The sequence below is a fragment of the Jaculus jaculus genome, chromosome 1 (assembly GCF_020740685.1).
Source record: "Jaculus jaculus isolate mJacJac1 chromosome 1, mJacJac1.mat.Y.cur, whole genome shotgun sequence".
Classification (NCBI taxonomy): Eukaryota; Metazoa; Chordata; class Mammalia; order Rodentia; family Dipodidae; genus Jaculus; species Jaculus jaculus.
This window is the reverse complement of record NC_059102.1, coordinates 228,944,581-228,971,081: the sequence shown is the minus strand read 5'-3', so window position 1 is coordinate 228,971,081 and position 26,501 is coordinate 228,944,581. Positions and strand designations below refer to the sequence as shown.

General features: G+C 56.1%; 1 protein-coding gene across 1 annotated transcript; it reads right to left on the bottom strand.

Annotated features, from left to right (window-relative positions):
* Nucleotides 1-1,522: 1,522 nt before the first annotated feature.
* Nucleotides 1,523-22,348, bottom strand: Cdh15 (cadherin 15). The gene is made up of 14 exons (XM_004665955.2): nt 22,269-22,348; nt 14,840-14,995; nt 13,742-13,897; nt 11,243-11,387; nt 7,761-7,921; nt 6,457-6,585; nt 5,852-6,037; nt 4,688-4,941; nt 3,928-4,070; nt 3,561-3,800; nt 3,128-3,367; nt 2,886-3,022; nt 2,630-2,797; nt 1,523-2,049 (listed from the first exon to the last, which is right to left on the bottom strand). The coding sequence occupies exons 1-14, from the start codon at nt 22,308-22,310 to the stop codon at nt 1,849-1,851; spliced, it is 2,358 nt and encodes a 785-aa protein (XP_004666012.2). The 5' UTR covers nt 22,311-22,348; the 3' UTR covers nt 1,523-1,848.
* Nucleotides 22,349-26,501: the final 4,153 nt, after the last annotated feature.

Here is a 26,501-nt window from a genome sequence, read left to right as displayed (position 1 = left end):
GCACATTGGAGGCAGAGTCTCAGGCCAGCCTCAGACTACATAATGAATTCCAGGTTAACCCCGGGCTAGAGTGAGACCCTACCTCGAAAAACAAAACAAAAACAAAGAATCTGGTTTAGGCCTAGATCATCTGCTCCCAATGAAGGGCCAGAGGCCAGCAGAAGCTGGAGTGGGCAAATCCTTCTACACTGGCTACACAGAAGTGATACCTGCTGCAGAATGAAGGGTGGGCCCTCGGTCAGAAGTATTTAGGATTTGAGAATAATCTTCAAGACTGCAAAAGTAGAGGTGGTTTAGGTCAAGAAGAATCCCCTCATAGGGAGAGCAGTGGAGTCTTAGAATGAGAGTGTCAAGGTGGGGGTCTGCCCCATGGGGGCCCCTGTGTGGCCAGGGGAGAAGGCTTGGCAGAGAAATCCTGGGTGCCCCTGTCCTTTGACCCCTGGGCTGGACCATGCTGCCCTTCTCTGTCTCCTGGTCTCCTAGGTTGTGTCTGTGTCCAGTGGCCACTTTGTAACCAAAGGTGAGGCCTGGGCTGCCCAGCAGCTTGGAGGAGGGCATCAGGTGAATGGAGGCCCTGTCCTTAGGCCTCATCCACACACCTGCAGATCCCCATGCAGTCTCAAGCGGCTGTTAGCACCACCCTCCTTAGTGAATGGTACAGGCCCCAGGAGGACCAGGACTGGAGCAAAGAAGATGGAACCCTGGCATGGCTGTGGATAAGGAGGCTTCAAGTGATGGCAGAACTCCAGTGGAAAAATCACTTTCCAGTTTTCCAATGAAAAGATCATAAAGTGTTCTGTGGTGGAGGGGGGTTTATGCACTATTTTTTTTTTTTTTTTTGCCTGTTTCCCTGCAACCACACTGTGGGACCTGAATAGGGATCACTTGGATAATGAGTGTCCGTGTCTCCCAAGCTGATCCTCCACTTCTCCCTCTGCCACAACGAGATGGAGCTCCTTGGTGAGCAGATGCCCCTTCACCAACAGCACAGCAGGCGCTGGCTGAGCCTTCTTGTTGCTAGATAGCCAAGGCAGCAGGGTGCCACAGGCATTGGAGGACACTCACTCTTTGCACGGCTCCCCCTCAGAGCACAACCCTGCAGCACCACTCTTGCCCAGTGGCACCCATGAGCTAGGATGAGGGGCCCAGCAGGGCACCCCAGATACCCAGCCCAGAGATGACCAACAGCAGGGTAGGCATCACCCTTGCTAGCCAGGGGAGCCAGGGAGCGCTGGGTCATATTCCTGGCCAGCCTCACAAGGTGTAGATGGAACTTAGTGCTTTCTTCTTAGGCTGCGTCCCGGGTGGGAGGGGCCTTGCTCACGCCACTCTGCGCACAAGCGCACACACACATTCTGGGCTCACAAGCCCCACTCTAGCCAGGGTCCCTCCCACTGCTCCCACGACTACCCACCAACTGGGCTGAGCCAGGCCCTAGGCTCTTTGCCAGGCTAGGTCTGGAGGCAGGGGTCACAGCACCCTTCATGGTGAATGTGGCACTGGGTACCCACAGTCTATCAGGTAAGAATAACGTGTTTTTAATTGTAATTCACCCTTGAGCTCCCGGTTTTGTGGAGAGGCAAGCACTGCCGCTGGGAGACAAAGGTGGGGTGCGGGTGCGTGAGCCCAATGTAGCCACTGGCGGCGGCTCTCTGAGCCCAGCGGGAGGGTGCTCCCTCTGACCGCCCACTCCATGCTCCAGGTTCCGCCCCCCAGAATCAGTCCTCCACCGAGACTCAGGGAGGTGGAGCCTGGTGAGAATATCTGCCATGGGGCCGTGGATGGGGTGCCCCGTCAGGCACTCAGTATTTGGGTGCAGGCGGTCATGCCCAGGTGGCACGTCCCACTTCACGGGTGCCCATACATGTCTGCCAGCCGAGCAAAGCGGGGGCCCCAGTCTTGCAGGTAGTCATAGTCCTGGTCCTCATCCACCAGGCTGGACAGAATGGAGCTCAGCGTCCCCGCCACGGAGCCGTCCCCCTCGTAGTCATAGATGAGAGCCGTGTCATAGGGAGGCACACTGGGGTCACTGTCTGCGGCCTCCAAGCCCTGTGGAAAGGACTCAGAGCTCAGGACCACACAGAGGCCAACCAGCTGCCCTCCGCTGCTCAGCCACAGCCCCCAGTGACTTTCTCAAGTTCTGGACATCTCCCTTGTGGTCAGCCAAGGGGCGTTTACATAGTGTCCAAAACCCTTCTTTGCCCATCCGACCACAAAACCATTGCTGGGGACACTCTGATGACTGTCCCCCACTCCCAGACATCATAGTGATCACAGGGAAGAGGGCAGGGCCCACACAAAAGCCTCATGGAGGGCCAGGTAACACGGAGCTGCTCTGGCCAGTGCTGGCTGACCTTCCAAGGGCCACATGGCTGCCCTCATTGCACTGCCCTGCACATTATGTTTGGAAAGCTCCTGCCCCAACCTGGCGGGCCTGTTCAATCTCAGGCTCTTTCTTGAAGTTCAACCAGAGGCCAGACGCTGAGCCCACCCCTCTGGCAGCCTGCAATATGGAGGGTGGAAACCCCCACTCGGCCCACAAGCTGGAAAAGTAGCGTGTGTGGGCACGTGCGCCCGCGGGGCATGCACCCATGCTCCATTCTGCAGTCACCCTCCCAGGGGCACCTACATCACTGATGAAGTTGGCGATGTCGGCGGGGTTGGTAGGCAGAGCTCGGTGTGGCTGCGGGGGCACGTGGCCAAAGGGTGCATCTCGGCGCAGGGGCGGCCGTCCCAGAGCCCGGCTGTGTGCCCTCAGCTCCGCGGGGTGGCGCAGCTGGCTTATGTCGTAGGAGTCCTGTTGGTACAGGTGGCTGCTGAAGTCGAGCTGGGACCCCGGCGGCCCTGGGGACCCCTTGCCTGGCCTCCACCCGCAGGCCCCTCACCTGGTCCTCCTCTCCGCCTCCTTGCTCGTCGTAGTTGAGAATGTTGTCCCGAAGGTCATCTTGGAGCCCGTGCAACAGACTTTTGTCCCGCGACGGCCGCCCGAACCGCGCACGGAGCGCGGCTAGCAGGACGAGCACTGCGGAAGGAAGGAGCAGGGTCGGCGGGGCCCGACTCAACAACCCCCCTACACACCCCCGCCCAGGGCGGCTCGGTTAGCGGGCGAGCTCTACGGGACACTCACGCAGCAGGACCACGGCGCTGGCCAGCACGATGACCAGGGCGCCCAGGCTCACGCCCGCGCCCCCAGCGCGCAGCGCCGCGGCGCCCGGCAGGCAGGAGCCCTCGGGCCCGCAGCGGCACACGGTCACGTTCAGCGGCTGCTCGCGCTGCTGGGGCGGCTGGCCCGAGTCCCGGAGCAGCAGGCTGAGGCGGTGCAGGCCCTCGGGGACCTGATGGCGGGGCCGCAGGCGCGCGTGGCTCACTGCGCAAAGTGCCGCGGTCAGCAGGGGCTGCGGGACAGTCTCGCCTCCCGCGGCCCGGAAGACACCCGCCCCCCTCCAGTCCCTGGGCCTCAGTCTCCCCATTAGGTGTAATCGAAAGTAACCCCACCCCAACCCTGCCCAGGGATGCCACCGTGGTGTCGCATGCCACCAGGGTGAATGGGAGCAGTGTACCGTTAATCTGGCTGAGGCTCCAATTCCGTCCCAGCTCTGGGACCTTGGGGCTCAGCTGGAAGTGAAAGGGGGCTCCGTGCGGGGGCAAATCCTCATCCGTGGCCCCCAAGAGGAGGCCCGGGCCCTGGTCCGGCTCACTACACAGACTGCTGGGTGACGGAGCCGCCAGTAAGGGGGCATGGTCATTGACTTCCAAGATCTCAATGGACAAGGTGCCTGTGGCGGTGCTGGGCGGGGAGGCTGCAACAAAGGGAGCCAGGTGAGTTCCGGCCCCACCCCCGGCCCACCTAGGAAAGTGCTTGCCACTGGACAGACAGGAACCAGGGGAAGCTTGAGAGCCCCAAAGCAGACTGGGGCTCTGCCTCACCATCGTCCAGGGCCAGGATGATGGCCCTATACCAGCCGTCCTTCAGGAAGGGTGAGGCAGGGCTCAGCACTCGCTGGGTCTGGATCCTACCAGTGGCCCCATCCACTTGCAGCCAGTCTTCGGGGTCATAGTCCTTGGAATAGCTGTGGGTGAGGAGGGGGGGTGGCATGGGGGTTCTAAACCCACCCAGGACCCTCAGAAGTGGGATCACAGGCATATCGACACATATAATACACATTCCCTCTCTCCTTCCCTGCCCCCTCTCCTATGTGTGCCTGACAGGAGCTTTGGTCACCAGCACTGTGAGCCTCCCCCCCCCCCCATCAAGTCCCAAGCTGCTTTTCTGACCCAACTGTATATGACGTGGCCTGCTTAGTGCCCGGTAGCAATTGGCAGACTGGATTCGACCCTGCTCAGAGATGGCACCTGCCACACACTTGGGACAGATGGGGTATCAGGCCAGGTTCAGGGCTGGTGGTGAAGTGAAAGCATTAACAGCAATTTTCAGAAGCAGTGGGTAGGCCAGATGGTCAGAGGCCAGTTAGGAACAGCCTTTGGCTGTGTATGCCTGCTAGAGCCCCATCCTACCTATCCTGTGGATCAGTCACCCAGCTTTTATACTCAACTCTCCATGGATCATGGATGGAACACATGGCACACAGATGGCCCCTCCACTCCCCCTCAAAGGCTAGGAATGCCCTCAGCAGGACCAGGGCTGCTGATGTCCCCGACTGACTCTCCAGGGTCCAAGGAGCCCCACCTGATTCTCTGCAGCTGCTGGGTGTCAGGGTCTCTGGCGGAGAAGGTGGTCACAGAGGTGCCTGGAGGGGCCCCCTCAGCCAGGCTGGTCCGCAGCGGGTTCTCCGGGAACACAGGGGCCTCGTTGGTGTCCTGCACCCACACACTGACCCTGGCTTGGCTCCTCTGGGCCCGAGGGGCAGCTGCATGCAAGGGGGCCTCATTCTGAACAGACACTCTGAGCTCATACTGCTGGCGGCTCTCATAGTCCAGAGGCTGTGGGAGGATGGCAGAACCAGTTCAGTCCCAGATGCAGGCCTAAGATGTCTCCTGAGAGGGAGCCTCTCCCTGGGTCTGTCCAGAGAGCACATCTTTCCCCTTTTAACCCTGACTCAATAAAAATTATAGGAGACTCGAAGAATTCAAAGAAAGGCAACAAAAATGTGTGTGTCACTCAAAATGATTTTGTTGGGTACTTCCATGTCTCGCTTATAGACTATGATGTCCGGGTTCTGCCGTGCAGGTGCATGGTGAATGTGGCTTAGTGTTGATGCTAAGCACAGGGAGCATCCTGGCTTGGGGTGGGGGTATCCCCCATGTAGGTGAGGGCTTTGAGAACTGCAAGCAAGTTCACTCCAGAGTGAACTCCGGCATGCCTCGAGTGTTTGGGGCCCCTTCCTTATAACAAATCTCTCAGCGCACCAATATCTGAATGTATCAATGTCTACATCTGTGAATGCATGTTTATATTTGCATTTGTGTCACTTTTTGGGTCTGTTTCTCTGGTAGGACTGGGTCTGACAGGTGCACAGTTATACTTGCATATGGGGAGGTTTTTCCTTTTTGAGGTAGGGTCTCACTCTGGCCCAGGCTGACCTGGAATACACTATGTAGTCTCAGGGTGACCTCGAACTCACAGCGATCCTCCTACCTCTGCCTCCCGGGTGCTGGGATTAAAGACGTGTGCACCACCACGCCTGGCAAGGTTGCATTTTTAGGGAGAGAGAACATTACATTCAAGAAACTGTGTGCCCAGCATGACCCAGAACTTTCCCTGTGAGTTTACCCGCAGGAGGTCAGAAGATACAGCCCAGCCAGGAAGGAACCCAGGGGAGTTCAAACTATGGGAGAATGCCCGCGACAGACCACAGCTGAAGGGAATACACATGATGGGGGTGTGACTCACCTTCACCACAGACAGCACGCCCTCATTGGTCCTGGGGTCTGTGCGGATAGTGAACTGCCCGTCAGGATCGCCTTCCAGGATAGAGAACCTGGCCACCCAGTTTGGGGAGCCGGGAAGGTCCCTGTCCTCCACCTCGAGCCGACCCACATCCACTCCACTGGCGGCTTCTACGGTCTCCATGAAGAACTAGGGGAGTCCAGCTCCAGTTACCCACTGGGGTGGCATCACATGGGGCTCCTCAGACTCCCCTCTGTTTTCTTGGGGGAACTGTCGCCCCTTCCAGCTTTACTATGCTATCCACCACAGGGTGTCCCCAGGTTTTTCCTGAGTCAGTGACTCCCAACTGCTACCGCTACTTCTAGCGGGCAGTTGACTGTTCGCCTCTTGCAGCAAGGGCCTGGAGGACTTACTTGGGCTGAAGCCCCCAAGTACCCGTGACTGCTTTTGTCCCTGCTGCTTGTAAGCCCCTTTCCCAGGGGAATCCTCTAACTCAGGCTCCCTGCTCTTCTGACAGAGCCCCCCTCCAATGTATGTGGCCACCTAAACTAACAGAGCCCAAGGAGGGAAGGCAGCCCTAAGCTTCTGAGGGTGGGCAGAGTTGGCACCTCATTTCTGGTGAATTCAGGGGCATTGTCGTTGATGTCATCCAGGGAGATGATGGCTGAGGCTGTGGCAGTGAGGCCATCTCCAGACATGTCTGCCACCTGCAGGGTCAGGTTGTACACAGCAACCACCTGGGGACACCATGATGTGGGGTTAGATATATATGGTGTCCAGGTGGGGCCAGCACCTTAGGGATGAAGCAGGCTCAGGAGCAAGGGCACCTATGGGCTTAGGCTTAGCCTGTACGGGTACAGTCCCTATCCCAGCTTGCGTCTGGGCAAGAGGGTGGTTGTAGTGATGGACATGTCAGATCTGAGGGTCAACAGTGAGACGTGTAACCTGGAAGCCACATCAGAGGATGGGAACACCCAGGTACTTCTGGGCAAGAGGGCTTCAGGAGTGTCTTCTGGGAACATGGATTCCTGGCCAAGAGAACAGAGGTACCGTTGAGGAAGGACCAGGGTCAGAGGAGCAAGTAGAGAACAGAAAGAGCTCTGCCCTGTGAGGGAGCCCTGAGGCTTGGAAGGCAATGCCTGGGTGGTTTCCAGAGGGGGCAGTAAGTTCTTCTGTGCATCTCACTCCATTCAACTAAAGCCAGCCTGGTCCCATGTGGCAGCCATAGTCGCTGTCCCTTCGTGTTGATGGATTCCAAAGTTGTGCCCCGGCATTTCAGGGGGCTACCTTGGTCTGGGGTGTGGGAATGTCTAGGATGAGGCTATTGTGTGAGCAGTCCTCAGAAAATAAACAAATGCCATTTTTAATCAGAAGCAGATGTGACCAGTCATGAGAGAGTCAAGGTTGGGCCTGTTGATATTCCCCATAGAAGGAGGGGGTGGGAGAGGTCATCAGACCCTAACCTGAGATCTAAGGTACTCCCTGTGTGAGCTGGGTGCAGTGATGGAGGACACAGAGTATATAGAAGGGAGAAGAGCAAAGGGCTTGGGGCTTCATCTCAGCACTTAGGGGAAGGTCGCCATCCACGCTGGCATGAGACTTAGGGGAGCTACAGTCGCACTGGGTATGCTCTTGTAAGTAACCCCTTGGCCCACACTTTGTACGAAAGGCCAACCAATGCATTGGCTCCCCAGGATGAACTTTGGTTAAAACAGACTTTAGTCTGTAGCGGGTGCCCTTCTTGAGGGAGCAAGCACTCACTGGCTTCTGTCCAGAAAAAGAGTTCACACAGTAGGAGCCGAGGGCGAATGAGCTAGCTGTGAGCAGGTGGGTACACCAGGGTAGGCACGGAGGGGAGCCTAGATGTGGAGAGCTGGCTCCAGGTCCCCAGCTGCCCATGGGGCTACCTCACCTCACGGTCCAGCCCCACTTGAACTGTGCGGATCTCTCCTGAGTGCTCATCAATGGTGAAGAGTTCGGAGCCTCCCTGATCCAGGATGGAGAAACGGAGCGCTGCATTGTCTGTCTCGGGGTCGTCAGCATCTGTGGCCTCGGCCTTGGTTACGAAAGTGCCTGGGGAGGAAAGGCGGGAGTGGAGTGGATGCTCATGGGACAGGGTGGAGGATGCCCCACGGGTCCCACATGCCTGTCTTTGCTATAGTTTGCACACCAGCTCAAGTCCAAGTTGCTTCCCATGGCCCTGCAGTTCACTTTGCTTGTGCAAGGTCAACCGTTCCAGAAAAACTACAGTGACTTTCGATGGAAAGCTGATGCGTCTCCCATCGAACACTGGGTTAGCAGGTGCAGTCAACACACCAGGCTGTCCAGGTGTCCCCGAGTCCAGTTCCAAGGGGGAGATGCTGGCCTCCTGCACCCTCTAAGGTACAGGGCAGCCTCAGTACTCAGAAAGTGTTTCTAGGAGGGGTCTCAGCACAAGACAGAAGATGGAATTCTGCTTCACTTCTCACCCACTTTTCCCTTGGAAGAGATCTGGCCTGATTCCCTCCGGCTCAGGTGTAGGAACACTATGTCAGTGAGGTGGGGAAGGGGCTTTCTGGCCCACTTTAAGGAGCAGCTCTGGCCAACTGTTCCTTGCTGACGTCTTTCAAGCTTTTAGCTTCCTCACTGATGAAGTAATTTGTCAGATACACTGTGGCAAATATCAGCAAATATCAGGAAGAGCTCAGCGTTGGCAGAGATGGGAGCTATGGATCAGCTAACTGCTGTCGTGGTCAGACTTTGGCTAAAGCCGAGGACTGTGTCTCTAGCAGGCTTCCTGGGCCTGGGGCCCACGCTAGCCAACTCCAAGTGCCTCTGTGTACTCTGGGGCGAGCAGGTACATTAACTATGTGCACAGGGCATACACATACCAGGTTCCCCCATCAGAGAAAGGTCGGTGACCCTTGAATTTAATTGGAAGCAGAGGTGCCACTGGGAACTGGTGAGCTGAGATTCACATGGGCATGAATGTGTGTTTCTGTTAAAATACATGCACACAGGCTGGAGAAATGGCTTAGTGGTTAAGGCACTTGCTTACAAAGCACAAGGACCCAGGTTTGATTCCCCAGGATCCACATAAGCCAGATGCACAAGGTGGGGCATGCTTCTAGAATTCATTTGCAATGGCTGGAGGTCCTGGCATGCCCATTCTCTCCCACCTCCCACAAGTGTCTTTATCTCTATCAAATAAATTTTAAAAAATTTAAAAATAAATGCACATACATATGCTCATATATACACAAGTATTCACATGTGTGTTAAAATACATGCATACATGTTCCTAGATATGTCCATTACAAGCACCTGGACAGTGGCCAGGCTGATGCCCTCCACTAACAGAATCTAGACCCTCAGGCTTATCAAAGGAAGACATCAAAATCACAACCCCCGGGGCTGGAGAGATGACTCAGCAGTTCAGGCACTTGCCTGTAAAGCCTCATGACCCTAGCTCGATTCTCCAGTACCCACATAAAGCCATATGCACAAAATGGTGCATGCATCTGGAGTTCATTTGCAGCGGCTAGAGGCCCTGACGCAACCATTCTCTCTCTCTGTCTTCTCTCTTCTCTCACTCTCCTGGGTGTGGTGGCACATGCCTTTAATTCCAGCACTTGGAAGGCAGAAGTAGGAGGATGGCCATGAGTTCGAGGCCGCCCTGAGACTACAGCGTGAATTCCAGGACAGCCTGGGCTAGAGTGAGACCCTACCTTGAAAAACACAAAGAATCACATCTCCATGAGTCCACCCAGATGCAAACCAGCAATCCAAAATCTGGGAAGGAGGGGACCTTACAGATGGCAAAGCTGCCTGGTGAATGAGGATTCTAGCTACCAGGGTAATAATGCCAATGCTGGTGGGGAGCCTGGGGCATACACAGCAGGAGACTTGCAGTCCAGCCGGGTGATTACCAGGCCACTGTTCTAGAAGCATCTACACCTTGTGTCTGGTGGGTTCCACCCTGTGTGCTGAGGACTGGAGCAGAACTCAGCCCTGCTCCCAACAAGCGCCACAGAAGGGCGCCCCCTTCTGGCACATAGAGGGCCCCTGGTCACCGCCCACTGGCCAGGGCTGGGGAGGTGGAAATGCCCAGAGAAGCCAGGCGACCAGCTTCCAGTCAGCCACTGCTGGAACTAAGCCAAGGCCGTGGACAAGGACCCATCTGGCTCCACCACAGACAGGCTTCTGCCCATGCAGCAAGCCTTCCCTGCTACGGGTGACCAGACCCGGGCCCGGTGGGCAGCTCTAGTGGGCTGCAGTGACTAAGTACTGGAAAGGCCTGGTGGAGAAGGTGGGCAGCACTCATGGACAGATGGTAAAATCGGACGAGGGGGGAAGGAAGACAGGAGCAGGTGAGGAAGAAGAGACACATGACTGGAACACACAGAACCCTCTGTTTTCTTTTGTTATGAAATTCATGATTACAGAAACTGCAACTGAGCTGGGTGTGGCAGGGCACACTTTTAATCCCAGCACTCAGGAGGCAGAGGTAGGAGGATCTCCGTGAGTTCTGAGTTTGAGGCCACCCTGACACGACATAGTGAATCCCAGGTCAGCCTGGGCTAGAGCAAGACCCTACCTTGGAAAAACAAACAGAAAGGAAGGAAGGAAAAAAGGAATGAAGGGAGGAGGGAGGGAGGGAAGAAAGGAAAGAAGGAGAGAGAGGAAAGAAAGAGATTGCAACTGGATAAGGTAAGTAGACCTGATACTGGTGTTATGTGAATATTAATTATCTGACTTTGACCACAGCATTTGGCTGAGTTATTAGTATATACTGATACTTTTAGGGTACATGCAGGTCCAGCATCTGTCTGCAACCAGGCAGAGGGAAGGCAGGAAAAGAGAGAAAAAGGTAGGTTAAACTGATAAACACATATCTATGATGGGCAACAGGGTTAATGTGAAATTATATCAAAACAAAGATATTAAGCCAGGTGTGGTGGTGCACACCTTTAATTCCAGCACTCAGAAGGCAGAAATAGGAGGATCATCATAAGTTGCCAGGAGGTTGAGGCCAGCCTAGGGTTACACAATGAGTTCCAGATCAGTCTGGGCTGGAGTGAGACCCTACCTTGAAAACACCACCACCACCCAAAGATGTTATAAGTAAAAGTAGGACTGCTACTTCAAATCTTGGAAAATGAAAAATAAAATAAAATAAATAAAATAAAATAAAATAAAAGGTGAGAATTAGAATAAGCCTGGATGTCAAGGAGGGGCAGGGCTCTGTTGTTCCTATGATTTGAATTTTCTAAAGTTCTTGCCTCATCTGGGTTTGGACATACCTGGGAAGAGGTAGAAAGGTACGAAGAGTGAATGCAGAATCTTGCCTGGCCCTGCTCAGCTGGGCTGTTTCCCCTCTCCCTCTGGGGGGCGGGGGCTGGGCTCCTGCCTCACCTGGGGGGGCACCCTCCAGCACATGGCCTGTGAATACGTCCTGTAGGAAGGCTGGCCGATTGTCGTTTTGATCCACAACCACTATCTCCAGGTCCGTAGGGTCCTCCAACGTGGAGCCACCCAGGTCCAGGGCAAAGGCCTTTAGCTGTCAAGACAAAAGGCAAGGGCTGGCTCTGTGGCCCCTGAGGCCACCAAAAATGACAGCGAGTGCAGACTGGCCCCAGCTGAGTGCAGGTAAGGACCACTGCGGATGGGGAATGTGATACTCCTAGTGGAGGGTTAATGAATCACTCAGCAGTGAGGGCAAGATGGCCCTGATGAAGGCTCGGGAGTGAGGGGAAAAAGTATTTTTACTGTAAACACTTCTTCAGGCCTTGGGCCCAATGAAAAACATGTTACATAAGAAGTTACTGTCCCAGGCTGGAGAGATGGCTTAGCGGTTAAGGTGTTTGCCTGCAAAGCCAAAGGACCCAGGTTTGATTCCCCAGGACCCATGATAGCCAGATGCATAAGGGAGCGCATGTGTCTGGAATTTGTTTACAGTGGCTAGAGGCCCTGGTGTGCCCATTCTTGCTCCCTCTCCCTCCCCTCCGGTCAAATAAATAAATTAATAAATAAATAAAAATATTTTTAAAAAAGAAATTACTGTCCCAAGACCACTAAAACAACCCATGACCTGGAGATAGAAAAGTTTGACTTTAGATCAGGCCAGACCACCAAGGAAAACAAGTCATCAAGGGAAACCACCTTGTTTCTATTTTGTATTTTGTCTCTTCCCCCATATTTTGCTCACCTTTTCCCTCCCCGATCCTATAAAAACCCAGTTCCGATGTGTGGACCACCGTAGCCTCCAGCCCTGGAGAGGGATATGCAGTCCCGCTCTGGTGTCGAATAATAAAGATCAGTCTGTTGTCGTGGAGGTTTGTTTGGTTTTGTTTTCATTTCACGTCACCCCAGTTGGTTCTGGTCCCGATTCAGATCCAACACCTACCAGACATGCCACTACCATGCCTCCCCTCTGCTTGGCTTATAAAGCTCACAGCACCATCCACGTGGATCTGAAGAACCGCTCTCCCCGGCCTTCCTGGGCTGTCCCCTCCCCTCTGACCCACGTACTAACCAGGCCCAACCCAGCTCAGCCTTGGAGATCACATGAGATCGAATGCATTCAGGGTGATATGGCTGTAGACTACTCCCCTTTCTCTATATGGTTTTGGTTCCTCTTGAATGCCCCATGAGTTCAAGGCCATCCTGAGACTACACAATGAATTCTAGGTCAACCTGGACTGTAGGGAGGTCTTACCTCGAAAACCCAAAAAATAAAAAATAAAAACAGAACAGAATGAAACCCTCAGGATGCTGCCCATCACAACCAGGAATGCTGGATCCTATCTGAGCTTCTCTGATTTCAGTAAGCAAAATTTCTTTTATATGCACCGAAGTGTCTTTCCAATGTTTAAGAACCTGCTATAGCTTCTGTACAGAGAAGTCACTACAGGAATTTTTTTCTTTAGACAAGGTCTTACTGGCTAGCCTGGAGTTTTCTGTGTAGATCAGGCTGGCCTGGACCTCACCATCAGCACTGCTGCCTCTGCCTCCTGATTACTGAGATTACTGGAGGGCACCACCATTGCAGGATTCTTGGTTCTGTTTTGTATTTTTCCACGTAGGGTCTCACAGTAGCCCAGTCTGACCTGAAACTCACCCTGTCGCCCCGGTCTGGCCTCGAACTCACAATGATCCTCCTATCTCAACCTGGGATTAAAGGTCTGGGCCACCATTCCCAGCTCTCTGTTTTATTTTTGACATAGGGCTGCTTCCCTATGTAGCAAAGGCTGGCCTGGAACTCATGATCCTCCTGCCTCACCCTACTGAGCACTGGCGTGACAGGCATGAGCCAGCAGGCACAGCAAAGCTCTAACCCTTCTTCTTCCCTCTCTTAGTTTTAGTGCTGGGGATGGAACCCAGGGCTTTCCCATGCTAGGTAAACACTCCACTACCGAGCAAGGAAACACACACCTAGCATACTGCTGCTTTCAGGGAACCCATTGGTGGCTCTGGGCTCACGGCCTGGCCTGTTGCCCAACTCAGTGTGGTTCCCCACTTCCCTGCCTAAATCCCAGAATAATGAGGGTGATGGGGGGGGCCTTCCTGGCTGATCTAGCTTCCAAGCTCAGACCCTACTGTGGAGACTCACACAAGGGAACTCTTCATGGCATTCTCACCCACCTAACAGAACCCAGATTAGGGAAGAGCTGGCTGTATGTTCAGGGTTGTTGGCGTGCTCTGCCTTCCCCAAGACCACCCAGCCCCACTCTGTGGCCCTATGGTTCCCCTCTGTTAAGCAGAAACACGATCAGACACCGTGTCCTTAGCTGCAAGCCCACTCACACCCTAGGGGTGCCAGATCCTTCTGGAGAAGTGTTTGGTTGGCACTTGCCAAGCCAGGAACAGAGGTCTGGGCAGCAGGAAGGATCCCAGCTTCCCTCCAGGCCTCACCCTGAAGCGGTCGGTCTTCTCACGGTCCAGCATGGCATTCAGGAATACTCTCCCAGTGAACTTGTCGATGGAGAAAACATCTCGGGGCTCCTCATCCACACCAGGCCCCTGGATGCTATAGATGACACTACCCAGCTGTTGCTTGTCCGACTTGATCTGTGGGGCAGGAAAGGGCCTAGGTGAAGCCCTAGTGAAGCCCTCAGGGGCCTCCCCAGCTGGGAGAGGGAGGGTCCGAGGCTCTGAGGCCCAACGTGCTACCCTCCTATAGACAGCTCAGACCCAGCACCAGGGCGTCCTAGGACACCGGTTGCCAGGATGCATTCTGAATATGTAGAAACTTGGATACTGGGGCTGGAGAGATGGCTTAGAGGTTAAGGCATTTGCCTACAAAGCCAAAGGATCTTGGTTTGATTCTCCAGGACCCACATATACCAGATGCACAAGGGTGCACATGCATCTAGAGTTTGTCTGCAGTGGCTGGAGGCCCTGGCATGCCCATTCCCTCCCTCCCTCTCAAATAAATAAAAATATATATTTTTTTCTGTTTATTTATTTATTTATTTATTTGAGAGCGACAGAGACAGAGAGAAAGCTAGATAGAGGGAGAGAGAGAGAGAATGGGCACGCCAGGGCTTCCAGCCTCTACAAACGAACTTCAGATGCGTGCGCCCCTTGTGCATCTGGCTAACGTGGGTCCTGGGGAACTGAGCCTCGAACCGGGGTCCTTAGGCTTCACAGGCGAGCGCTTAACCGCTAAGCCATCTCTCCAGCCCAAAATATATATTTTTTAATATATTCTAAAAAAAAGAAAGTTGGATACTCATATCACAGGTCTACTCAGACTGGTGAATAAACAGACCAATGTCCACCAGGGACATAAAAGCTAGGGGCATGTTCACTGGAGGCAGCTGAGGGAATGGGAGCCTCACTTTCTCCCAGATGAGAAATCAGCATACAAGTTCTACCCTAGGCTGAACCTCTGACCCCCATCAGCTGATGGGGCTCCCCCAGGTTCCAGGGAATGAAGGGAGCATTCAGTGTCCAAACTGTGGGGTCCCATAGGCATAACCAGGCTCTTCCCTCTCCCCTTCTCCTCACCTGGACTAGTGGGTAAGGGAGGCGTTTGTAGTTCTCAGAGACGCTGATGGGTGGGATGACCCAGGCTCTCCGTACGCGGCCTGGGGCTGGTCCCTTGCGCCAGGGGTACAGGGTGCTGGGCTGCAGCCCAGGGATCCCCCAGGATAGGCCAAGGCTCTGCAACACAGATGAGTCACAGTCACACAGCATGCGGGTTTAGTGCCAGGAACACCGGGGTGACTGTCATTCCCTTGGGCTGTTGTTGGGTGCTCTGCCATCTGGTGAGGTCACCCTGGAAGACACCCTGCAGCACAGGGACCCTGGTGCCACACCCCCTAGTATTGAGTCCATACAGGATGGCCCGCACTTGTCTCCTCTCATTGTCTCGGAGTCCCAATCCAGGTTGCATCCACCAGGCCCCCAGGCCTCTGGGAGTAGCGATGACTCTCGTGCTGGGGAGGCAATGGGAGAGTCTGCACCCTTCCCTTCCTAGGGTCTCTAAGAAGTCAGGCACCTTCCTGCGCCAGAGGCTCAGGTGCTCACAGGGCCAGGGGAGGTGTTCGGAGTACAGCTCTTGCTTCCCAGGAGTGGGGAATCGGCAGCTAGTGGGGCAAATGCAGCCCCTCCCAGCATCCCTGTGGGCGAAGAGTGTGGTGGCTGTATGGGCTTCTGTGTATGTCTAGCCCTCCCTCCAGCTGCCAGGGGCAGGTGCGTGAGCGTGCACGAGTGTGTGTGTGTGTGTAGGTGCACACATGTGTGTATAGCAAGCCCAGTACCCAAAACCTCCCTCTGTCAACAGTCCTGGGGGCTGGGTTCCAAATGCCCTCCCAGGGAATGGGTGGGGGAGCCAGAAAGCAGGTGGCCCAGCTGCCAAGCGTCTGCAGGGAGCAGAAGGGTCAGTACTTAGGATGGCCGTCTGGGCTACCAAATCCTCAGTCTGTCGAGGGCAAGGGCGACAGGGACTTATCTGATCTCTTTTGGACAGGGGCATCTCATGAGCTTCACTTGCTGACCTGCCAGGTTTGTGAGGGGGTGGGCTGGGTCACAGCCAGGGCTGCTCTTGGGGTGGGGGAAGGCCAGGGCTGGGCTTGCTGCTTGGCTCGGCTGAGAGGGAGGCTGGGGCAGCACACTTGCAGCCTGCTCTGTTTTCCTCGGGGCAGGGACAAGATGCCTTGTGATTTTTTTCCACACTTGAACTTCAGTTCCTAGAACCCAGGACCCTTGGGGCCCCTCTCCCCTCCCTTGTCCACTCAGGAGACGAGCAGCATGACCTCCAAGGACCCTAGGGCCTGGGCAATGTGCAGCTGAAGATGGGAGAGGAAACCTCATGTCTCAACCCAGGAGTGGCAAGCCCTCCGGCCAGTAGGTAGTGCAGAGTGGGACACTGCTGAGCCCCACCTCCCCAAACCCACTGTCAGCGCCTGCTTATGATCACACTCCACTCCTCAGAGGGAGAAACTGAGGCTGAAGAAGGGACCCATCCATCAAGTCAATGCCAAAACGGGCCACAGCCCCTAGCTTGGTGGGACTGGCTTGGTTCCCGCGGGTGGTTTGCACCCCCAGCTCCTGGAGGACCCTCACCCTCCAGCTGCCCATCAGCCCACTCCTTCACTGAGAAGGGAGCTGAGAACCAATTGTCTGAGGTCTTTGGGGACTCCCCTGCGCCTAGGCCCTAGTGTGTCTGGGTGGGCTGCACTGGCATTTCTGAAAGATGTTTCAAAGCCCAGCCCAGGAGAGACTGTCACCCTAGATGTGGATATTGGCCATATGTTGCCCTCACTTGCCCAGTATGCATGAACTAGGCATCCTCGACCTCACAGGATGCTGGGGAGACTGCCAAGCCAACGCTGGGTGCTCTAGAAGCCACAGAGCCTGGTCCGGTAGGTAGGAGCGGGTGGTGATATGTGCAGGGCACCCAGGGACCACTGGGTTTGACAATGCTCTCAGCTGCTCCTGCCTGTCTCCCCCCGAAGCATGGGAGGGCACAGGGCAAGCCGAGGCACAGCCTCTCTGGGTCCCCTCCCAACCCCATCCTCCCTGTACTTGGGGCAAGTTCCAGGAGCTGTGGGCCTCCACCACACATCTCCCATGTGAAGCAGGGGACACCAGAGGGGCCGTGGGATGGAGCAGGGCTCGCAGGACACAGGGCAGGGCACCCCTGGACACAGAGGCACCAACCATGGTGCTGTGTGCTCCGGCTCCGTCCTCAGCATGGCCCCTTGCAGAAAGTGCCTTCTTCTTCTCCTCCCAGTGTTCCCCATCTTTGCCCAAGGGGAGCCTGATCCTAACTGCCCCCCTCAGGATGGCAGGTAGGCAGGCTGTGATGGGAGGAGAGGAGTGACCCAGGATCTTCATCCTTCGTCACATCTGGTGCCCAGCTAAAATGCTGACACAGGCCCACCCTGTGTCCATGCTTAGGGAAGATGTACTGTATATGGGCAAGGGAGTGGGGAGGACCTGGCGAGGGCTAGGATCAGAGGAATGGCAGCCGGCTGGGCAGAACCGGGCCACAGTGACATCATCCTGCCTCTGGCACCACCAGCTCCCATGGTCCCCTTCCATCCAGCGTGGCCACAGGCTCCGTAACTGCTTGCTCTGGGGAAAGGAGGCATCACTTCCTCTGGATCTGCCAGGTTCTCCTAGCTTCTGCTAAGTTCTCCCCTTTGGCTGAGACACAGAGTGGGGACTGGTGGCCTCAAGGCGACAGAACAGTGACTTGTAGAGTGGCGACTTGGGCTGTGGACAGGCCAGGGACCCTGGATTCCCAGGCTCTGCCTTGATTGCTCCTGGCTAGTGCCAAGCCCATGGGCAACCGGCCAGGACAGCTGCCATAGGCAGGAGGGCACAGTTCTGGCAGCAGCTGGACAGGGCAGATGGTGAAAGGTCTTTCCTGACAGGGCTGATGTGGGGTCTCCCATGGCCACATGGGGTTTGCGGAGTCCTTGATGGGCTGGCTCAAGGAGGGCAGCGGCAGCTAGGAGGGAGCAGCCAGCCAGCCAGCAGGCCCTTAGATCTCACCCTGTGTCTCCTTTGGCTGCTTGCGTAGATGTGCAAGGCCCAGGGTGGGTATCAGCCCTGTGGGCACCCTTACCCCACCTGCTCTGGGCCCAGAGGTCTTTGCCTCACTCTGTCAGCCTGTCCTGTTCCTTGGCCAACAGACTAAGGTCTGTAGTAGCCACTCTGGAGGTCCTCTATCCTCTCCTGCCAGTAGGACCCCAGCCACCTCCTCCAAGGCCCCCTTACGGCAGCCTAGGCCACATGTGCAAAAATCCTTGTACCTGCTTGGCCCTGGAGTACAGAGAGCAACTGGCTATGGATGGACCGTGGCCAGAGATGGGTGGAGGAGGAGTCCAGAAGGAGTCGAAGTCCTGCCTGGGCAGCTCTGTCCTGACAGATGGCATCCTGGCCTCAGAACCTGCCAACACTGGTCAGTTCCAGGTCTGGTGGGTGCTCCTACCAAGCACACACCTGCCCGCCTGGCATGGAGGGCCTGGGAGGGCCACAGCCTCGGTGGGCACAGGCTGTTTGGAAGCTTGGTGCTGGGCCCTGGAATGTACCCAGGATTGCATTGGGGACAGCCAGGAGGGAAGCCTGACCCCAACTTCATTCCTCAGGACAGCAGATGGGCTGGGCTGGGGGCGGGGGTGTCTCATGGCCCCTGGAGACAGGAGAGTACTCATCTCATAGCTCCATGGCAGAGGTTTAGAGAGGCTAAGCCATTTTCTCAAAGCCACATAAGCAGAGCTGGCATGGCAGGGGAACATGTTCTGCAGAGAATCTGTCACCTATAGTGTCCTTCCTGCCTTGAGCCAGTCTGTTGAGGACAGGGGCTCCAAGGCTCCATGAACTCCATATAATAGCCAAGGGTGACCCTGGGTCAACTCTGCCAGGGCAGATCTTCTACCCTCTTTCCTGTCCAGCTGCTGCCAAACCCAAGTCTCCCTGCCTCCATCAGCTGGCCACCCACAGGCTTGGCACTGGTTGGGTACGGTCAAGGCAGAGCCTGGGAATCCTGGGTCCTTGGCCTGTCCACAACCTCAGTTCATGAGGTCAGTGGAACCACAACGCCTTGGCAGGGCCCCTTGCCCGGATCAGAGGCTATAGTGGTATGGGTGGGCACCCGGCAGGCAGGCCACAGGCAGCTTCTGGCTCCATGGGGGTGGGGGAAGAATCTCTGTGGGTAGCCTGTCCTTTGTCCTCCCACCCCGCCCCCTTCCCAGAGGACGTGGCTGGCTGGAGGCAAGGCTGGGAGCCACCTTGGGAAGCTCGGCACTTCCGGTGCCTGGGAACAGGCTCCGTGGACAAGGCTAACTCATAGGGCCCCACACACTTGGGGCAGAGGGTGAGGAGAGCAGCTTTTGTGGACAGGTGCTCCCGGACTCTTGTCCAGACACATCCACAGTAGGAGCATGGGTGGAATCGGCCTAGGAGGAGGGCAGGAAGCCCCTGCGCCGACCCTCCACAGGCACACCCCCCCTCCAGGCTGGAATTCAGGGCCACCTCATTCCTGGACAGTCAGCATGCTAGGCATGGGCCCAGCTGTTGGCCTGGCCCAGGGTGGCCCCACATTCCCCCTGTGGGACCACCCTGTCCAGCTGCTGCAGCCATCAGAGGAAGGCGAGGAGGGGGTGGACACGCAGCTGTTCCCATCCATCCTCCCGCCCTCCCGCCCTGACAGCGCAGACGCCGCCTTGCCCAGAGCCCGCTGCCTGGGCTCTGTCACTGCAGGCGGCAGGATGGGCCTGCCAGAGATGAGGCCCGCTTCCCAGCACCTCTCAGCACTGTGGAGCAGGTCTCCAATGGTGCTCCTCAAAAGACCCATCTTTTCTCCAGCAGCCATGTGGTTCTCCTGATACACAACCAAAGGGACCTACTCAGCAGGCCTCAACTACGGTGTGCCCTCATCCTCCTCCATCTAGGCTCAAGACCAGCTGCTAGGGGAGGAGGGGAGTCTGACAAGGACTACCTTTTTCTTTTCCAGTCCTGGGAATTAAATCCTAGGCAAACACTCCATTACTAAACTACATCCCAGCCTACTTTTTTTTTCTTTTTCTTTTTTGGGGGGGGGGTTCAAGGTAGGGTCTCACTCTAGCTCAGGCTGACCCGGAATTCACTCAGTAGTCTCAGGGTGGCCTTGAACACTCAGTGATCCTCCTACCTCTGCCTCCTGAGTGCTGTGATCAAAGGCGTGCACCACTACGCCCGGCCTTATTTTCCTTTTGAGACAGAGCCTCACTAAGATTCTCAGTCTGGTCTTGAACTTGTGGCCATCTTGCCTCGGTCTCCTGAGTATCTGAGTTATAGGCCAGAGCCACTGGGCCCTGGGTGGGGCCAGTTTTGAGCATAGTCCAATCCCCTAGGGCTGCCCTAGGGGTTGGGGAGCTCTGATTTTAGAGGGAACCTGAGTGGGGAGGCAATGGAATGAATTATGAGTCCATGAAGAGGCCACCTCCGGCCCCTGACATGAGGCACCTGAGACAGTTCTGCTGGGCCAGGGTGGCTGGCCCCAGCGTTCAGTGAGGCAGAGGAAGGGTGACCAAACGGCAGTCTTAGGACCGACCCATGGACAGGAGTGGATGAAAGTGTGACACCAGGGGCTGGGGAGATGGCTCGGCCCACAGACACGTAAGATGCTGGGCATGGTGGCGCATGCACACCTGTAGTCCCAGCACTGAGCACGTAAAGACAGGGGATCCCTGGGGCTCACTGGCTAGTTAGCTTAGCGGAACTGGTGAGCTCTGGGGTTTAGCGAGGGATCCCGTCTCAAAGAACAAGGCGGACAGCAACTGAGACAGATGTGTAAAGCTGACTTCCGGCCTCCACGTGCACATGAGCCACACGTGTGACTGTGCACATACAAACACACACTCAAAACAAAAAGAAAAGAAAGCGAGAAAGAAAGTGTGAAACTGAGCCCAGCAGTGTGGGGAAGGTGGGTGCACACACTTTGGTGGGGTGGGGAAATGTACCCCTCATACTGGAGCTAATTTGAACCACACTGGGCTCTGCAACCTCAGGAGGCTAGGCTCCCCTGGGTCCCCATCCCTTGACTCTTGAGGCCTCCAGTGGCCTGTGGGCGGGGGACTCTGTAGTACCCCTGGTGTGGGGAGGGCCTGGGGGGTAGACCTGAGGGAAGGGAGGAGGAGTAGCCCTGGAGTACTGGTGAGGAATGCTGTTCCTACAGCCAAGGGGGGTGTGTGTGGAGGGGGGGACATCTGGGCTCTGAGGCATCAGGGTATCCATGCACAGGGTTCTAGGTGTGCTGGAAGGGTGCCAGGTCCTGGGTAGCTCAGCTGCTGCCTCTATGTGGGGATGAGGGCCCCAAGGTGGAGGTGGCTGAGGCCATGGGGTTGATGTCCTGGGGTCAGCTGCTGGAGGGTCCTGCTGGCCAAATGCCCAGTCAGCTGCCAGAGACTGAAACTTGAGCCCCCAGGCGGAGTTACAGAGCTTGTGGGAATTTGTGGGGAACCAGAAAAGTCCTGTGGTGGGTACTGGAAAGGGAGAGAGACTACCCCCACCACACACCCCAGACCACTCTAGAATCACAGAAATGTACTGTGGTCAGTAAATGTTGACCCCTTGCGCTTGCCACCTGTCACTTCCGAGAGGCAGAGGCTACTACACTGCAATTGCTGTGGCCCTGGACCTTGGCAGTGGGCCACAGAAGCCACATCCCCACTCCAGGCCCAGGCCAGCACCACGCAGCAGCCTGGGATACAAAGGATGTGGCCCATCTGGGGAGTGGCCATGGGGAAGGGCTCCTTCTACCCTGTCTTGTGCCACGTTGGGGTGCCAGGGAGCCACTGGACAAAAGACCTGGGGATCATAAGCCACTGCGATCTCTTGGTGGGCATAAAGGCATAGCCAGGCCACAGCCAGCGTGGAGAGGGGTGTGTATCAGAGCAGCTCTGCACTGGTGAGACCCCAAGAGAGCAGTTGTCACCGGACCTGGGTTTCTGGATGAAAGAGCTGTAGCTGGCCAAAATCCTGGTTTGCCTGGGGGGCAGACTCAGACACCACTTAGGACTAACAAGGGACATGTCCTAACTCAGGCTACAGCTAGGAAAGCTCGCAGGTACGGTGCATCTCCTGCCCCCACCCCATATTCTGGACTTCAAGGCTCTCACCAGACTGGTCGCCCCCAGAGCCTGGCAGGCTCCAGGGGGTGCCTTGCACCTCCAAACAGAACGGATGGACGGCCTGCTAGGTGGTCTTTGCCCATCCCCTTGGCTTAGTTTCCAGTTTTGGCGAACTCTGCCCACTCGTGTGGATGTCCCTGGGCACAGGACACCTCCTTCCGCAGCGGCCCGGGAGACTGCGGCCCAGCGGGGACATCCCGGGTCGCAGCCCTCAGCCTCCTCAAAGGCACCCCGAAGTAGTGGGGCTGGGGAGCGGTCCTGAGACCGGGAAGGCGGGGTTGGGGGGGAACCCACCGCGTGCGAGCGCTTACCTGGGCGAGTAGCCCGAGGGTGAGCAGCAGAGCGACGCCCATCGGGGACGACGGCCGGGGCAGCGAGGACGAGTGACCGACTGGGCGGCCGGCAGGACGGCGCCTCGCGCTCACAGCGAGGAGCGCGGACCGCTGAGTGACAGCGCAAGTGCGCGGGCGGCGGGCCCGGGGAGCGCACGTGGGCGCGGGGGCGGGGCGGGGCGGGGCCCGGGCTGAGTGACAGCTCGTGTGGGCGGGGCCTGGGCGGCAGGTGTGGGGCGGGCAGGGCCCGGGCCCAGGCTAGATGACAGCCCGCGGGGCGGAGCGTGGGTTGAGTGGCAGCACGTGGGCAGGACCAGGAATGGACGTGGCACCGCGAAGAAGCACGCAGGAGGCCTCTGGGCTGGAGCTTGGCGCAGCGGTCAGGAAAAACCCAGGTTTGTAAAAGGCAAGAGTGGAGGGAGAAGGAAGGCCCCCAGGAGATGGAGTAGGTGGGGCTGCGCTAGGGACCGGTTTGGATCACTCATTTTCAGGCTCCTCGCCCCCCCCCCCCGTGCACCTCAGGGTCTTTGCACGCTGGAGGGCTACTCAGGAGGCAGAGGTAAGAGGAGCGCCTGAGTTCGAGGCCACCCTGAGACTACATAGTGAATTCCACGTCAGCCTGGGCCACAGTGAGACCCTACCTTGAAAAATAAAACAAAACACCCCCCTCCAAAAAAATAAAAATAAAAAAGAAAAGAGGTACTGATCATCCCAGAATGCATCTGGGGACCCTGTTCCTCTGCTGGGACGCTGTCCTCTGCCTGGGACCTAAGTCCTTTCTATCTGGGCCTCATTCTTCTGTCACAGACACTGCGGTGTCTCTGTTCTTGTGTGTGTGGCTGGGCACGTGTGTCATCTTGGTAGAATTTAGTATTACCCTGGAAACAAACCCCTTTTTCCAGAAAAGTTTAACAGAGCAAGGAAGACTTTTTGGGAGGCATCTTCTCATACTCCCCCCCAGACTTAATAAAAGGGAGGAAGTGCTGGGAATGGTGGTGCACGCCTTTAATCACAGTACTTGGGAGGCAGAGGTAAGAGGATCACTGTGAGTTTGATGCCAGCCTGAGACTACATAGTGAATTCCAGGTCAGTCTGGACTAGAGTGAGACCCTACCTCAAAAAAAAAGGTGGAAGCCGGGCGTGGTGGTGCACGCCTTTAATCCCAGCACTCGGGAGGCAGAGGTAGGAGGATCGCCGTGAGTTCGAGGCCACCCTGAGACTACATAGTGAATTCCAGGTCAGCCTGAGCCAGAGTGAGACCCTGCCTCGAAAAACCAAAAAAAAAAAAAAAAAAAAAAAAAGGTGGAAGAGAGCTGAACACCAGAATTCATCTCTTTGCTTCCTAACTGTGCAGGCTCCTCCTCGGGCCAGGGACAGGTCCCCCCCCACACCCCACCATAGGAGTTCTCTTTACTGGCAGATTTGGGGACACCAACTCTTTGCTCAACACAAAACTCCAGCTTTGAGACCCACATTGGGCAGCTCCGGACAGGCCAGGCAGTCACCCCCACCCTTACATTTCTCCAATGACCCCAAACAATGTAGAGAGACACAATGCTGGGATGATGGGGGCCAGAAACCTGGGCAGGGGTGGCCCTGAGCCATGGGTCCTCTGCCCACAAGGCTGAGCTATGCCTTCTCACCTCTTTTCCCTTAGGTGCCATGTGCCCTGAGCCCTGGTGAGGGCCTCCCACTTAGGCTCCTCTGGGTCCCTCTTGCCCTGCTCCTGGCCATTCCTGAGGTTTCTGTGAGGCCAGTGAAACCTCTGACTGTTGGTTAAAAGCGTGCCTATGAAAAAAGCTGGGTGTGGTGAGCACACCTTTAATCCCAGCACTCGGGAGGCAGAGGTAGGAGGATTGCTGTGAGTTCGAGGCCAGCCTGAGACTCCATAGTGAATTCCAGGTCAGCCTGGACCAGAGTGAAACTCTATCTCAAGAAACAAAAACAGGGCTGGAGAGATGGCTTAGCAGTTAAGCGCTTGCCTGTGAAGCCTAAGGACCCTGGCTCGAGGCTCGGTTCCCCAGGTCCCACGTTAGCCAGATGCACAAGGGGGTGCACGCATCTGGAGTTCATTTGCAGAGACTGGAAGCCCTGGTGCGCCCATTCTCTCTCTCTCTCCCTGTATCTGTCTTTCTCTCTGTGTCTGTCGCTCTCAAATAAATAAATAAAAAATAAAAAGAAACAAAAACAAAAACAAACAAACAAAAGTGTGCCTGTGAAGGGGGAAAGTAGGCAGAGGTTGTCAGAATGCTTAGAGGCCCAAAGGGCAGCTAGGCGCGTCCCTGGCAGGAAGTTGAGGGTGGGCAGGGGATTTTCAACTTTCTGGAGATCACATGGGGGTTGGCGACAGTGAAGCAACACTACCTCACACTTTGAGTTAAAGTAACACTGATCTCCCTGTGACATAAAGCCACAAACCAGCATGTGTCTCGCCCCTGGATCCAGTGGAGCAGGGCAAACTGATAGATGTTGCCAGGACAGTGTTGGGCCCAGGGTTCAGGCACAGGTAAAGGGGTAGGTGGAAAAAGAGGCCATGGCAGAGGGGCCACACCAGGGTGAAGAGAGTTCAGGCACATCAGGGAGGGTTAAACAAGTCTTGGCCTGGCCCGTGGCATGGGAGCGGGGAGTGGGGTCCTATAGAGAAGTTTCCTGTCTCTTAAACATCTCTCAGGAACAGAGGAGGCCAGATGGAGCTGGACTGTGAGGCTGTCGTCTGCCCTCTTGTGGCCACATGAGGCAGTACAGGAGGTCCCAGGACCTTTGGTACCCATCAAGGGTGGGGCTGTTATCTAGAAGTCGGTCAGATCCCCACAAACACACACGAAGGAATAGTCACATGCCAAGCCTATTTAAAAGGCAATGGACTTGGGAAAGGAGGGAGACAGGAGGAGGAAAACGAAGGGAAGAAATAGGGGGAGATTCCTGTGTGCCCTAGCTTGGCCTGTCCAGGGCAGATACCCCAGATGATAACCACCCTCCCACCTAGTCTCTGCTGAGGCACCTGGGCATGAGTGGTTGAGGACCAATGCTGCCCAGTGGCTCCTGCCACTCCAGCCAACAACAGCAGGGGGCAGTGTGGCTCCAGCAACTTCTATAGAGGCTGCTAGTTTGGTCCCCAATCTTCAAAGCGGGCTGGGGGTGGAGGCGATGGAAATGGGCTCTTTCCTGCCACTGACCACCTGTTCTCCCAACACGCAGGGATGGAGGCCAAATGTGCTCTGTGGCCCTGCGTGTGGACCCTTCCTCCTTGGTCTTCCTATTCCATCAGCATGCCCCATGTGACTTTCATGTCCTGACCATCCTGGTCACATAGCGCAACTCACAAGACTCACCCTGCCCCAAATGAGCGGATGGAGGGGCATGTAGAGGCTGGAAACCAGCCTAAGTCACCAATCAAGTTTGCCACAAGTCTTCCAGGATAAGGCTGCCCATAGGGGCTGGGGACCAGGTGGAGGGTGGGTCAGAGAAGGAATGACAGGCTCCCCTTCAAAGTGTATAATTATTTAAATTTTTAAAAATAATTTCTACATTGTACCACCTGTCCCCAGGCTATGCTTGATGGGAAAATCCACACCAGTAAAGACCGACACCAACAAAGGCTGCTTCTATTTCATTCCAAAAGCGCTGTAGTCCATGGGAGGCTGGCTTCGGTGAAGCCGGGTTGCTTTCCCTGGGGGTAGGTGGGCTACACTTGGCCAATCCCTGAAAGGTCAGCAGGGGCACAGCGGCCTCTTCCCGGCAAAGCCTCAGGCCTGTGAGCAGACTGGGACTACACAGAAGTCCCCTGTGTCCAGCAGATGATAGATACGGAGGATGAACAGCTGTGCCCAGTGGCAGAGGCCATCTCTGTATTATTTGGAACCCTTTTCAACCATAACCTCCACCCCAGGGTCTCCCTCTTCCCTATGTCAACACTTCTGTCCTTCAGGCTCTCATCCTGCATTGGTGATGGGGAAGGGGAGAAGGTAAGGGATCTTGGGGTGGGGGAGAGTACACAGGGAGGGGAAGAGTGGAGGGGAGAGGAAGGATATAGTATAGGGGGAGGGGAAGCAGGGGAAGAGTGGAGAGGGTTTTGGGGGGGGGAGAAGAAGAATGGGGTGCAGGGGGCAGGAGAATGGAGGGGAAGAGAGGAGAGGGTTATGGGGCGGGGGAGAGGAAGGACGGAGTACGGAGGGCAGGGGATGGGAGGGGAAGAGAGGAGAGGGTTATGGA